Here is an 11,894-nt window from a genome sequence, read left to right as displayed (position 1 = left end):
GGCATCGCAGGAGCGCGTGGCTGACTGTTTGGCGGCCTCCTCTACAGGGGCATCCTGGGTCCTCGAATCCTGGTACGCGTTGGAAGAAGAGGAAGTCTCGGAGACCTATTTTCTCAGTTCTTATTTATATAAGGGAGGCGCTCTTGGCCTTAGTTAGGTCTTTATATAGCTATAGCACCTTCTTATCTGGTAGCGGTGTGTGGCGGTATGTAGCTCTGCCTTTCGTCTCCTGTTGCCAGCTCCTATTCCAACGGGTGCAGGCGGTCTTATTAACCCACGTCCTCAGCGTGGTTCTCAGCGGGTGTAGGTGGGGAGGCGTTAGAGCCCTACAGGTCTCCGTGCCTTTTTCTGCCCACCCTGCAGCGGTCTTCGCGGCCACGTCTGCCTCTTTATTACCATCTATCCCTTCGTGAGCCGGGATGCAGTGGATGGTAATAGTATGGCCATCTTTATGTAGTTGCTTGAGCCGCCGCATAATCTGCTTAGTAATGTATGCTCCAGAGCGGCCTTTAGGTCGTATTGTGGCGGGCCTGGTTGTCTGTGAATATGTGCACCTGCTTGTAACGGGCTAGCCTTACACCCGCGTCTTTTACCATCCCAAGGGCAAGGTTGATGCCCTGTAGTTCTGCGGCATAGACAGTCGACGTGGTCTCAGGCCCCATGTAGGCCCCTTTTGATTCACCCTCTATTGGCTATATTGCCGCTGCTCCGGTGTGGCCGTCAATACAGCTCCCGTCTATATAGATATAGGCTTGACCCTCCTCTGCCATAATCTTATTATGGGTCGCCCGCGCTTCATCGTTATTTGTTGAAATCTGTACCACAGGTCCTTGCTGCCATGGTGGCGCTATGAATGGCGTTATCTTTTCATACTTTTCAAGATTGACGGCTCCCTGTTCTTGCAGTCGGTGGGCGATCTAGCGTAGGGGGCTGATCTGTGGTGTTCTATGTTGGGAGGGGGGGTTGTCTCTATTACCGGTGTTTGATAGCTCTGGCATACTATCAACTATAAGGATCTGGCCTAGTGTGTCCGCGTTGTGCTTCCATATCTAATGCTTAATAGGGAGCAGGTGCGCTTCAATATCCAGGGCCGCCTGTGAGGTTGCCCTATATGCCCTGTATATAGCTCTCATGCCTTAAGCCTGGAGGGTCTTGAGTGTTTTAAGCGTGGCGGCCGTGTATGAACCTTCTGCACCTCCTGGGTTTGACCAGGCGGAGCATGCGTACATCATCTGTGGCACGACTGTGCCTCTATAGATTTTCCGCATGTCTTGTAGGCCTACGCCCTAGGTAGAGCCTTTGATGGAATTTAGTGCGGCAATTGTTTTTGTGAGGTCGCTGATTCGACTCCTTGTTTTCTTTCCCCTCCGGCGCTGCCCTCTTCTAGCCTCTCGCGCAGGCTTGGGTCGTTTTCATGTCCCATGTTGACCTTGTCCTCCGCAGTATGGGGCCCGTGGCAGCAGCTGGTGAGTCACTTCCTGTTATTGGCGCAACCGCATGGTATTGCGGCCTATTGGCGTAGGCCACCCTTACCTTGGCCAGCTCGTTTTTCCTGGTTGGGCACAGGCGGTTCCACGCCTCGTGTGTACCGCGGCATGCTGCACATTTCCTAGAGGCGTTCCGGTCTCCTTTTGATGGGCAGTCCCTTGAGTCATGTTCTAGCGCGCAGTAGCCATATGTCTTTACTGCTTTACATTAGGTTCCTATATGGCCATATGCCTGACACTTGAAACACTGCTTCAGGCGGCACTGCCGTTCATAGCGCTCGCTCTGGCATATCTCTCCTTGCCACACTAGGCCCTCATTGATAATCTTATTAGCATCCTCTAGCCTTATAAACTCTATAATAATTGATAACATCGCTTTGCTTAGTGCCCGCTAGGTAAGCTATCTGATATATTTGATCTCTGCGTTTAGGATAAACGGTTTATTGTCTTGTAGGATGGCATTTCTTATGTCCTCCTGCTTGTCCATGTTAACTGTACTAACCCGTATGCCATGTACTAAGACGCTGTAGGTCGGGTTCCTGACCGAGGACCCGCTGCCAACTCGTGCTACCTAGTCGTCTGTGAATTGCCGCAGGAGTTGGGTCTCCTTGCCTGTTGTTGTTTAGATACTGAGGTCTCCGCTCTTCAATTGGTTGGCTGATATTATAGTGATACCTATGATATGTTTATTCTCGCTTTAGGTAATCGCATAGTTAACATGCGTTTTAAGAGTCTGTGGGTTCATTGCTCATAGTCGTTCGATCATATGGCTGTCCCTGATATTCACTATGATCTCCCGCTGGGTTGGTGTGGTGGGAGGCATCCTTTGCTCATGCGTCTATATGCTGTGAGCGCCTCTGGCTGCCGCCGCAGTGTAGTTCATAGGTGTCCCTTCCTGGGGTCGTATTCCTTTGTTCTTAATGTCCTTCGCGATGTCCGCCGTGGTCCTGCTAATTGCCGCTGCCTCGAGGGCCGCTGCTTTTGCCTCTTCGCTGATGATTGCTGTCTTTTAGGCTTCTATAGTAAGGCCATATATTTCCTCTTTTATCACTGCTAGTTCTCTCGCTGAGTCTTCTGTCCCTATTTAGAGCTATATTTAGATAGTATAGACTACATCGTGGACATGGACGAGATCCGGGGCCTGTTGTACCTTTGTCATGAAGTTGAGGGCTGTGAAGATTATTGATTTTACTAAGTCCAGTTTAACAGTGTGGCTGGACGTGCTGTGTATGAATTGCGCTGCCGCTTGAAGGTGCTTCGCTAGTTAGGTAGCGTGCTCTGGCAGTCTGTTTGACTAGGACTCCCCCCTGGGCCAGGGAATCGACATACCTGTTTTTCACGCGTTGGGCGCCGCGACAGGCCTGTCAATTCGTCTAACTACTAGGTAGAGGAGTGTGTATGCTCAGTTAGCACTACTAGATACCAAGAGTTCACGTTCTCGCTGTTGTGGTCTTTTTTCAGTACTAGCCAATATAACCTGATGAAAGCTAACACTGGGTTGTATTAGCTTTTATCAGGTTATGTTAGCTAGTGCTGGCTGATATTTAGGTTCAGGTAAGGCAATAGAATAGTGCCTATCACGTGTCATAAGGGTGACCCCATGACAGCTTGCTGGTATATATAATAGCTAGTTGACAGTACATATTGATATCCTAGGTCTTGTTAGGAACACTTTCCCAATACCGACTAGCTTCACTAATGTAAGCCACTTTGGAAGGGGTTGGCTTCCTAGAGCAAAAGGGAACAATGTGGAACTAAGACTTATTCAGAAAGGAAGAGAAATAAGTTAGTCCAAGTTTTATGACTTAGAGTAGTATGAGCTTCAAGTATGAGAGAATGTTCAAACTAACTACTAGATATACTAGACAGTTAAAATACGATTTGTTTAATGAGAGGAAAAGCCAGTGTTTTTATAGACATAGGAAAATACCGATCATCACGCTAATTCATGAGCGCCAGGGGAGCGCTCATGCTGCTCATCCATGAGCACCGTGAGCGTGCTCATGCTAAGACTTAATGAGCGCTTCTGCATTTACCATTGGCTTTTCGTCCCCAGAGCCAATCATATTTTGCCCTTTGGTTTTATCACGTGTTACCATCGTAACAGCTACCTTTCCAGGAAATCTTCCTATTGGGGTCAGATTATGCTTAACAGTATCTTGATATTTTAGCTCAAGAATTCAGAAGAGCTTGCATTTCTCTATATGGATACCATCTGTAGGGAGTCAAACTTTAGTTACTGTGATGGCTCTCTATATCAAATACTTGATATACAAACAGTTCCTGAATCGCCGTTCAAGATTTTTGCCTCCTGGCTATATTTTAAAAGCGACTTAAGTATTGAAGAGCATGCCTGTCAGTAGTGCACAGATTTGGAGTGTCTTCTAGACTGCTATGAGGCGTCTTTCGTATTCTCACGGTCAAGGGTGATGGAGATTAAACAAGATGACGACGGACAAAGCGTTGAAAACGTAGATCTGAGCAATATCCTGCAGCTCAAATGCAGTATGTTCAGAGATTGCCTTATTCAAGCTATTATGGCGCACTGTCAGCGACATGATGATGTCCTATTGCTAGCTGAGATCATAAGATTATATTCAATTATGGAGCCAGGAGATTCCCTAAGGAGAGCTATTAGGAATATACATATATTGAAAGGAAAATCGTGCATCACCGACATTAAACATGATGAATTCTAGCGTCAATTGAACGCTAGTTTATTGGAACAGGTGGCCAAGTCACAAGAGTATATTAGTCAAGTGCAGAAAATAGTTGAAGGTGTGGAAAAAATTCAAATTTTGGGCTACAAGAGGGATCGGTTAAACCAGAGCATATTTTTAAAAGATAGGTTACTCAGGATTGCTAGTTTGAATGCTCCAGATCCGTTAAGATGCTTTACTAGTGTAGAACCTGGCAGCAAGGGGATATGAGATGAGATGCAATACTGAAAAGAGAGCAGGGTATTATATATCTAAACTATCGCGGCGTTTGGAAGCATCTTGCTCTTAGAACTAGTTATTCAAATTACTATTCTTTGTTAATTACCACTTTCAACATCATGTAGGCGAACATTCACTTAAACTGTCGACATACAACCTTGCAAGCGATCATATCTCTGTCCCATTCTTTGCGATTGTGGCTTCAACATCGCTCCGAAGCTACGCCACATCATGCTTTAGCTGCTGAGGTAATCTGATTAGTGGGTATTAGCAAAATGGATTCAGGCTAAGTCATTTGCTTATCTAAGAAGTACTGCATGGGTAGAAGTACGCTAGAACTTTCGATCAATCCCTTCCTCTAATCTCCGCACCTATGCTATTACAATATTCTATAGATATGGCGCCGTTGAAATCTAGTATAAGGATATTTGTAGCTATAGTTTTTAGTATATCCTATTATATATCAAATAGATGGCCTCTACCGCTACAATGCGAGAAGTTTGGATTTACTGACCCATCCCAAGAGCAATGTGAAGATCTCGCGTTATTTTATATTGAAGAACAGCTCGCACGTTTAAACTGGACAATGCGGCGCGCCCGTCTTCCTTCGCCGACTGCGATATGGACGAGCGTAGTCTCTGCGGAAGGCAATCATCTCCTTCAGGAGGAACGCTCTTATGATGTTGAGGCGTCAACCGGTATCACGGCGACGCTGCTTTCCGGCGGTGCGACTGCGCATTCCCGCTTTAAGATTCCCGTCAAAGATCTTAATGTGGATTCTGTTTGCAACGTGCCGAAAAACACGCATCTTGCTGACCTTCTACGTAATACCAGCTTAATCTTTTGGGACGAAGCGGTGATTTGTCATAGGCACGCGTTTGAAGCGGTATCTCGCAAGCTGCAAGATTTGCGTGACGCTGATGACCCGCGTAAACACCTTCCGTTCGGCGGGATTACAGTCTGCTTCTGCGCAACGCTGAAAAACGCCTCCTTTTGGCGTGGCATTAATATCTTGCGCTTAACAGAAAATATCCGCCTATAACGCGAAGGGATCAGCGCTAAGGAATGTGAGGAAATCGCCGCCTTCGCGCAACGATTACTTTCTGTAGGCGAAGAGACCGGTGTTGACGGATACGTAGACTGGGGGCTTGCTAGCTGTGCAATTAGTAACTCTATAACAGCATTAGTAGGCGATATCTATCAAGATTTATAGCGACGCGCTCCTGACACAGAAACCCTCAGCAGCCGTGCTATCCTCGCGCCTTATAACAAAGTCGTGATCGGCTTAAATCAGACACTATTAGAAAGTATGCCTGGTGTTGTGTCTAGCTTTCTCTCTGTTGATCATTGCGCTGCTGACTGCGCTGCTGTATATCCTACTGAATTTCTTCATGCAATTAATATACCTGAATTACCACCGCATGATTTACGCCTTAAGGTTGGATGTCCTGTATTACTACTTCGTAATCTTGACCTGTCTAACTGCCTTTGCAACGGTACACGACTACAGGTTGAACGTTTAGGACGCAATATTATCACATGCAAAATCCTTACATCGACGCATCGCGGCAAGATCGTAGATCTCCCGCGTATTCCTATGGGCTGTGGCGGCGGTATTATTGAGGGGCTTGAGTTTCAACGCAGGCAGTTTCCGGTATGTCTTGCTTTCGCGATAACGATTAACAAGGCACAAGGGCAAAGCTTTGAACGCGTTGGTTTGATCCTTGAACGTGAGGTTTTCTCGCATAGTCAGCTTTACGTTGCGCTAAGCAGAGTAACATCTCCTTTCAGCGTAACAATGATTTTACCAGACACTGCTGCAGCGCAGGCGGGTAAGGTGCGGAATATCGTGTTTCAAGAAGCGTTATGATAAGGGACAAAGATATAGTATATAAAGATAAAGAAAAATCACTTTTTTATTACTACTTTGCGTAACTATTATCTGGAGTTCGTGTTTTATATCTTACTGTTTATGGCTATTCTATAGCTATCATTTATTTCTCTACCACGTAGAGAGCAGGGTGGTCAAAAATAAAATTATCGTTTCGTAAACAATAAATTATCGTATTTTACGATTATTTTATGCTGAATAATATCGCGATTATCGGATTTTTTATAATAAACCGTATCACACAGACCACTTTTCCTCATCAAAATTCATTCTACCTCGTACGACAGCTACTTTTCTTCTTATTATGGCTACTGAAGAAGATTCTTTCATCTCTCTTGATTCATTTGAGTCATTTGAAGCATCAAGCACTCAAACCAGTCGTAAAAACACGTCTAGTATTCATCAATACTGTCGTACACCATCCAGCGATGAGCCTGCACGAGATAATCAAAATCGAAAGCTATACTACTGCTCTCTTTGTATATATACTGCAGCATCAACGACCAATATTCGATCATCTTTATTCAAAACATCAGATTGAATCTGATAGGCCTCTTCCTCGTACGAAAGCAACAGCAGCCAGCCAGCTTCAAGAACTTTGGAAACAAGCAGAGCTTCAGAATCAACCAACTGAGCTAAATTCACTAGTTTTAAGAAGTGTCTTGAATAAGCAAGTACTTGATCAAGCTCTTATTAAACTTATTGTCGTATGAAACCTCTCATTTCGAGTTGTTGAGTCGCCAGAGTTTCATACCTTCTGTCAAGCGCTGAACTCTGAATCAGTCAACTATATTACAACAGCTCACTCAGCTGTAAGTAAGTTGATCCAAAATTCATTTCAACAATAGAAGGATATCGTACGAAAAAAGGTCCAATCAGCTTTGACAGATATCCATCTTTCTGTTGATATCTGGACCTCTCCAAATAATCATCTATTATTAGCTATATGTGCTCATTTCGTTGATTCACAAGAAAAACGAATAAAAGCTCTTTTAGCTCTTCGTACGGTAGCTAACCATAGTGGAGAAGAGCAGTGGAATGTTCTTCTTCCTGTTCTTCAAGACTATGGTATTCTACAAAAGCTAGGAGTACTTGTGGCGGATAATTCAACAATAAATGATACCCTTTGTCGTACGATCTCTCAGCATCTATCAGATCAAGATATTACCTGGGATCCTTTACATCAACGAATTCGCTGTCAGGGCCATACAATCAATCTTATTGTTCAAGCCTTTCTTTTTACTCAGACTCAGCTTGAACAGATTGAGTCGTACGACAAAGAAAATACACTTGAGACTGAGTTAGATAAACAATCTCAAGTAGAAAGAGAAGAGGTCTTTCGTACGATAGGCATTCTTGGAAAGCTTCACAATATTATTGTCCACTCTCGATCTTCAGCAAATTGTACGAAAGAATTTGTGTCCTTTGCACAATAACGAATACCACTAGATAATTCAACACGATGGAATAGCTGGTATCAGATATTAAGTACTGCACTTAATAAAGAATCAGCTATTGATGAGTATGTAAAAGCCAATTTTGCATTGCTTGAAAAAGATCATCTTTCGCCACAAGACTGGACAGCTCTTCGTATGATAAACTCTTTCTTACAACGATTCTATCGAGCGACACTAGAGACTCAAGGTGATCGTGTTACACTTGATCAGCTTCTCTTTACAATGGACGTGCTTGGTAAACATATGGAAAAGTCACTTCAGCATTATCGTACATAAAAAGATCTAAGCGTTCGAATTCAACACGCTTTTCGGAAGTTTGAAGAGTATTACCGCAAAACAGATAGCTCTCCTTTTTATGCTGCTGCATTAATCCTTCATCCGAATCGTCGTACGAAGTATGCAAAAATATGGTGGAAAAGAGACTACCAAAAAGTTATTCTTCCAAAAGTCAAAGAGCTATGGATTCAGTATAGAGATTCAGGAAGTTTACTAACAACAGTGTTGTACGAAATACCAGATATTCAGCCTCTGAAAGAGCTAGATGAGTTTGATCGAATTGTTAATGAGTTTAATGAATGTATTACTCGTCTAGCAAGTCAAGATGAGTACGAAGACTATTGTGCTGAAGCACCTCATGATGTTCAAACTACACCTCTTCAGTGGTGGTGTGAAGGTTCACAAAGAAAGCGCTGGCCACGATTATCAGCATTTGCGATTAATATTTTGTCAATTCCAGCTATGAGCGATGAGCCAGAGCGAGTATTTTTAGGAGGCCGTCGTACAATGTCATGGGAGAGAATGCAGCTTGGTGTTTCAAGCCTTGAGCATACAGAATGTATGAAAAGTTGGCATCGGAGCGGAATTCTGATCGAAAAGGAATAAAAATACAATTAAACGATAATAAACGATGAATAACATAAAAAACCGATAAAAAACCGATAATCGTATCGTTTGTATCGTCTTATCGTTGACCACCCTGAGAGAGGAAAAAGTAGTCTCAGTCATGTTATGTCAGACGTTTTGTATCAGAGATACATGCAGTCTAGGCGCACTTGCCAGGTGAGGGACGTTTTACATCTACAGATGTGCGTTATCTATACGCGCAAGATGTAGGGCCCAAAGCTTACCATCGTCTTCATTGTCTTTATCGTCTTCATCGTCTTCAGTATCGTCTTCTCCTTCGTTATCGTCGTCCTCTATAGTCTGGATAGTCTGTACGCTGTATCTACGACTGGGAATCTCAACACACGCGGCACGACGATGAGCTAACGGCGTGTCGTCGTCGTCCTCCTCCTCAACCGTACGCGCGCGGTCACTATGGATAGGTGAAGACACAGTACCGGCGCGGCGACAACGTGCAGATGGCGTAGAGATGGATTGACGTCGCTGAGCAACACGGCCAATTACATCACGGTTTGTCGCGAACTCAGATTCATACCCAATGTCAGCAGGCGCGTCAGAGCCCTATTACTGAATTAGCTGTTGTCAAACTGCTTCTTCATAGCTACCAGCTTGACGAATAGCACGTTCACGGCGCTAAAAGTGCTGGAACACCTCAAGCATGATATCTTGCGCAACACCTAATGCATCCGCGTCGGACGTATCGGTTTGAAGAAGCTGCTTAAAACCTTAACCATGCTTAATTAGCATACATCAATGCAAAGCTTAAGGCGTTAGAACCTTTGTTCGTTAACATACGTCTACGCTGGCGAGGGATAATATTCTGCTCTTCAAGCGCCTCCTTGCGACGGTTACGCCTCTCTGTTACCGCTACACATTTATTAGCGATTATCTATGTGGAGCATAAATTAAGGTACGTACAACCAGTGTAGAATGTGCAGCGGTGTGCGTTGTTACCAAACACGCAGTTAGTACACGCGCTGTGGAAGATATCTTTGTCTTTATCAGTGAAGCGACGACAATCCATAAATGGACTATGCCTATGTTGATATGGCTTGCAGCGATCTTCGCCTTCGCGTACCTCTTCAGCGCGTACATGAGCGGCAGCAGGAATGAGGTAATCGGTACGCTTTGCTAAGTCGTAATGCGAAACATTCTCACGCCACTCTAGCAGTTGATCATTTACCTCTAGATAGTCAAGAATATCTTTCTCCCACTTGATTCCTTCCTGCGCTTTCTTATTCTTGCTCTTCTTTTGCTTTGCTTCATGTTCCTTAAGAAGTTGATGAATATACTCAATCGTCATAGCGTGAGCTAATAATATTATTAGTTATTGTTCACGTATAAAAAGCGCATGTCAATACATACCAGATGTATTAAGATTATCTTAACCTTCAAGTATACCTTTTTACTTATATAGTTGGTTAGGGTTATTACCACTGCTGCCAGCGCTTAAAGATCGGTCTTTGCGCTGCAGATGGATCGCTTACATCTATAACATATTACTTACGTTATTCTTATGTATAAGAATGCAGGTGAGGAAGGAGGGAAACGCCTGTGCACAGGTAAAAGGGGGAAGGGAGAAGAAGGTTATTGTTGTAAAGAAGATAAAATAATAGTAAGGAAGACGCTTTTATAATGTCTCTCTTTTATAGTTACTATTATAGATCTCGACTATTAACGCTTTTAAGTTTAGTGTAATATATATAATACCTTATATTATTATTATCTATTAATTTATAATAATTTATATAGTTATCTTACTTAACCCTATTACTACCCTACTACCTCTATACTATATAGTATGTGTTAAGCTATTAAGCTATACTTAATAATAATAATATTAAGCTAAGCCTAATAGGGAAGCGGAAGGCCCTAAAAGATTTATATAGAAGAAAACTTATATATTGGAATATATTTTATAGTTTTACTTAACATTACAAAACCTGAGATCAGTCATGCTGTTTATATAGACTGATTACCCCACTTTTATATATAACCTCGGGTAGTTGAATACCTTGGTTATTACAATATATAATTAATAAGAGAAATATATTTCATTCTGAATTAACAGTTTCATTCTGAATCAACACACCCCCTTAAGCTATTATAAGTATAACAATTTAGATACTTATTTATAGCTTACCTTAATTGTCTCTTATTTGGCTTAGGCTAAGTTTATTAAAGAATACTTGCCATTTAGGCCCTATAAGTATTTTAGTAAATCCATCAGCTATCATATCATTAGTAGGAATATATATAAGGTCTATATTATTCTCTACTATATGATTTCTGATGAAGTGGTATGTTATATCTATATGCTTTGTTCTAGCATGATATAACGGATTTTTAGATAATGCTATAGCAGATTGACTATCTGTATAGATTACCTTACTATTATTAATAGCTTTATTAAAGATATTGAGCTCTTTAATAAAATTATTAATGAATAGGTTTTCTTTTACCACTTCTTTATAGGCCATATATTCAGCTTCACAACTACTTATAGCAGGGGTTTTTTGAAGTTTAGAAAACCATGCTATAGGTGCTGTTTTTGCTTTTTGATTTTCTTTACAAGTAAAGAAAAATATATAGCCTGATGTTGATTTTCTTTCTACTAGATCACCCCCCCAATCTGAGTCTATATAGCCAGTTAAGTCTATTAGACTAGATTGATTTGTATTATAGTATAGGCAATATTTATTAGTATTTAATAAATATCCCCATAGGTGGTCTAGAGCTTTAAAATGTTCTGGACTTGGATTAGCCATAAATCTAGCTAGTAAGTAGACACTTATTACTAGATCAGGTCTAGTCCATGTTGTGAGGTATATAAGAGACCCTATTTCTTGCTGAAATTGTCTGGTATCTCTTATGTTTGCCTTACTAGTATTTTCTGTTAATTTTATACTAGTAGGTAGGAGTGTTTTCCTTGGTTTTAGTTTGGTTTTATTGAATTTACTAATAATATTATATATATAGTCTTCTTGACTAATATATATACTATTAGTTTCTCTCTTTATTTGAATTCCAAGGAAATACTTAATTTCACCTAGATTAGATATTTCTAATCCTAGTAAAATTAAGTTATTATAAAGGGTTTTTGTAAGATGATAATCTTTAGTAAATACTAATATATCATCTACATGTACTGCTAATTGTTAAGCTATTAAGCTATACTTAATAATAATATTAAGCTAAGCCTAATAGGGAAGCGGAA

General features: G+C 41.8%; 1 protein-coding gene across 1 annotated transcript; it reads right to left on the bottom strand.

Annotated features, from left to right (window-relative positions):
* Positions 1 to 8,851: 8,851 nt before the first annotated feature.
* PV09_09723 (uncharacterized protein) lies at positions 8,852 to 9,980 on the bottom strand (the record flags this gene model as incomplete). Its single annotated transcript, XM_016363836.1, has 4 exons — positions 8,852 to 9,238; positions 9,329 to 9,402; positions 9,473 to 9,544; positions 9,596 to 9,980. 4 exons carry the CDS (start codon positions 9,978 to 9,980, stop codon positions 8,852 to 8,854), a joined length of 918 nt encoding a protein of 305 aa, XP_016208336.1.
* Positions 9,981 to 11,894: the final 1,914 nt, after the last annotated feature.

This window comes from Verruconis gallopava (genome assembly GCF_000836295.1).
Source record: "Verruconis gallopava strain CBS 43764 unplaced genomic scaffold supercont1.148, whole genome shotgun sequence".
Taxonomy (NCBI): Eukaryota; Fungi; Ascomycota; class Dothideomycetes; order Venturiales; family Sympoventuriaceae; genus Verruconis; species Verruconis gallopava.
Note: the sequence above shows the minus strand (reverse complement) of the source record. Positions and strands in the feature narration are given on the sequence as shown.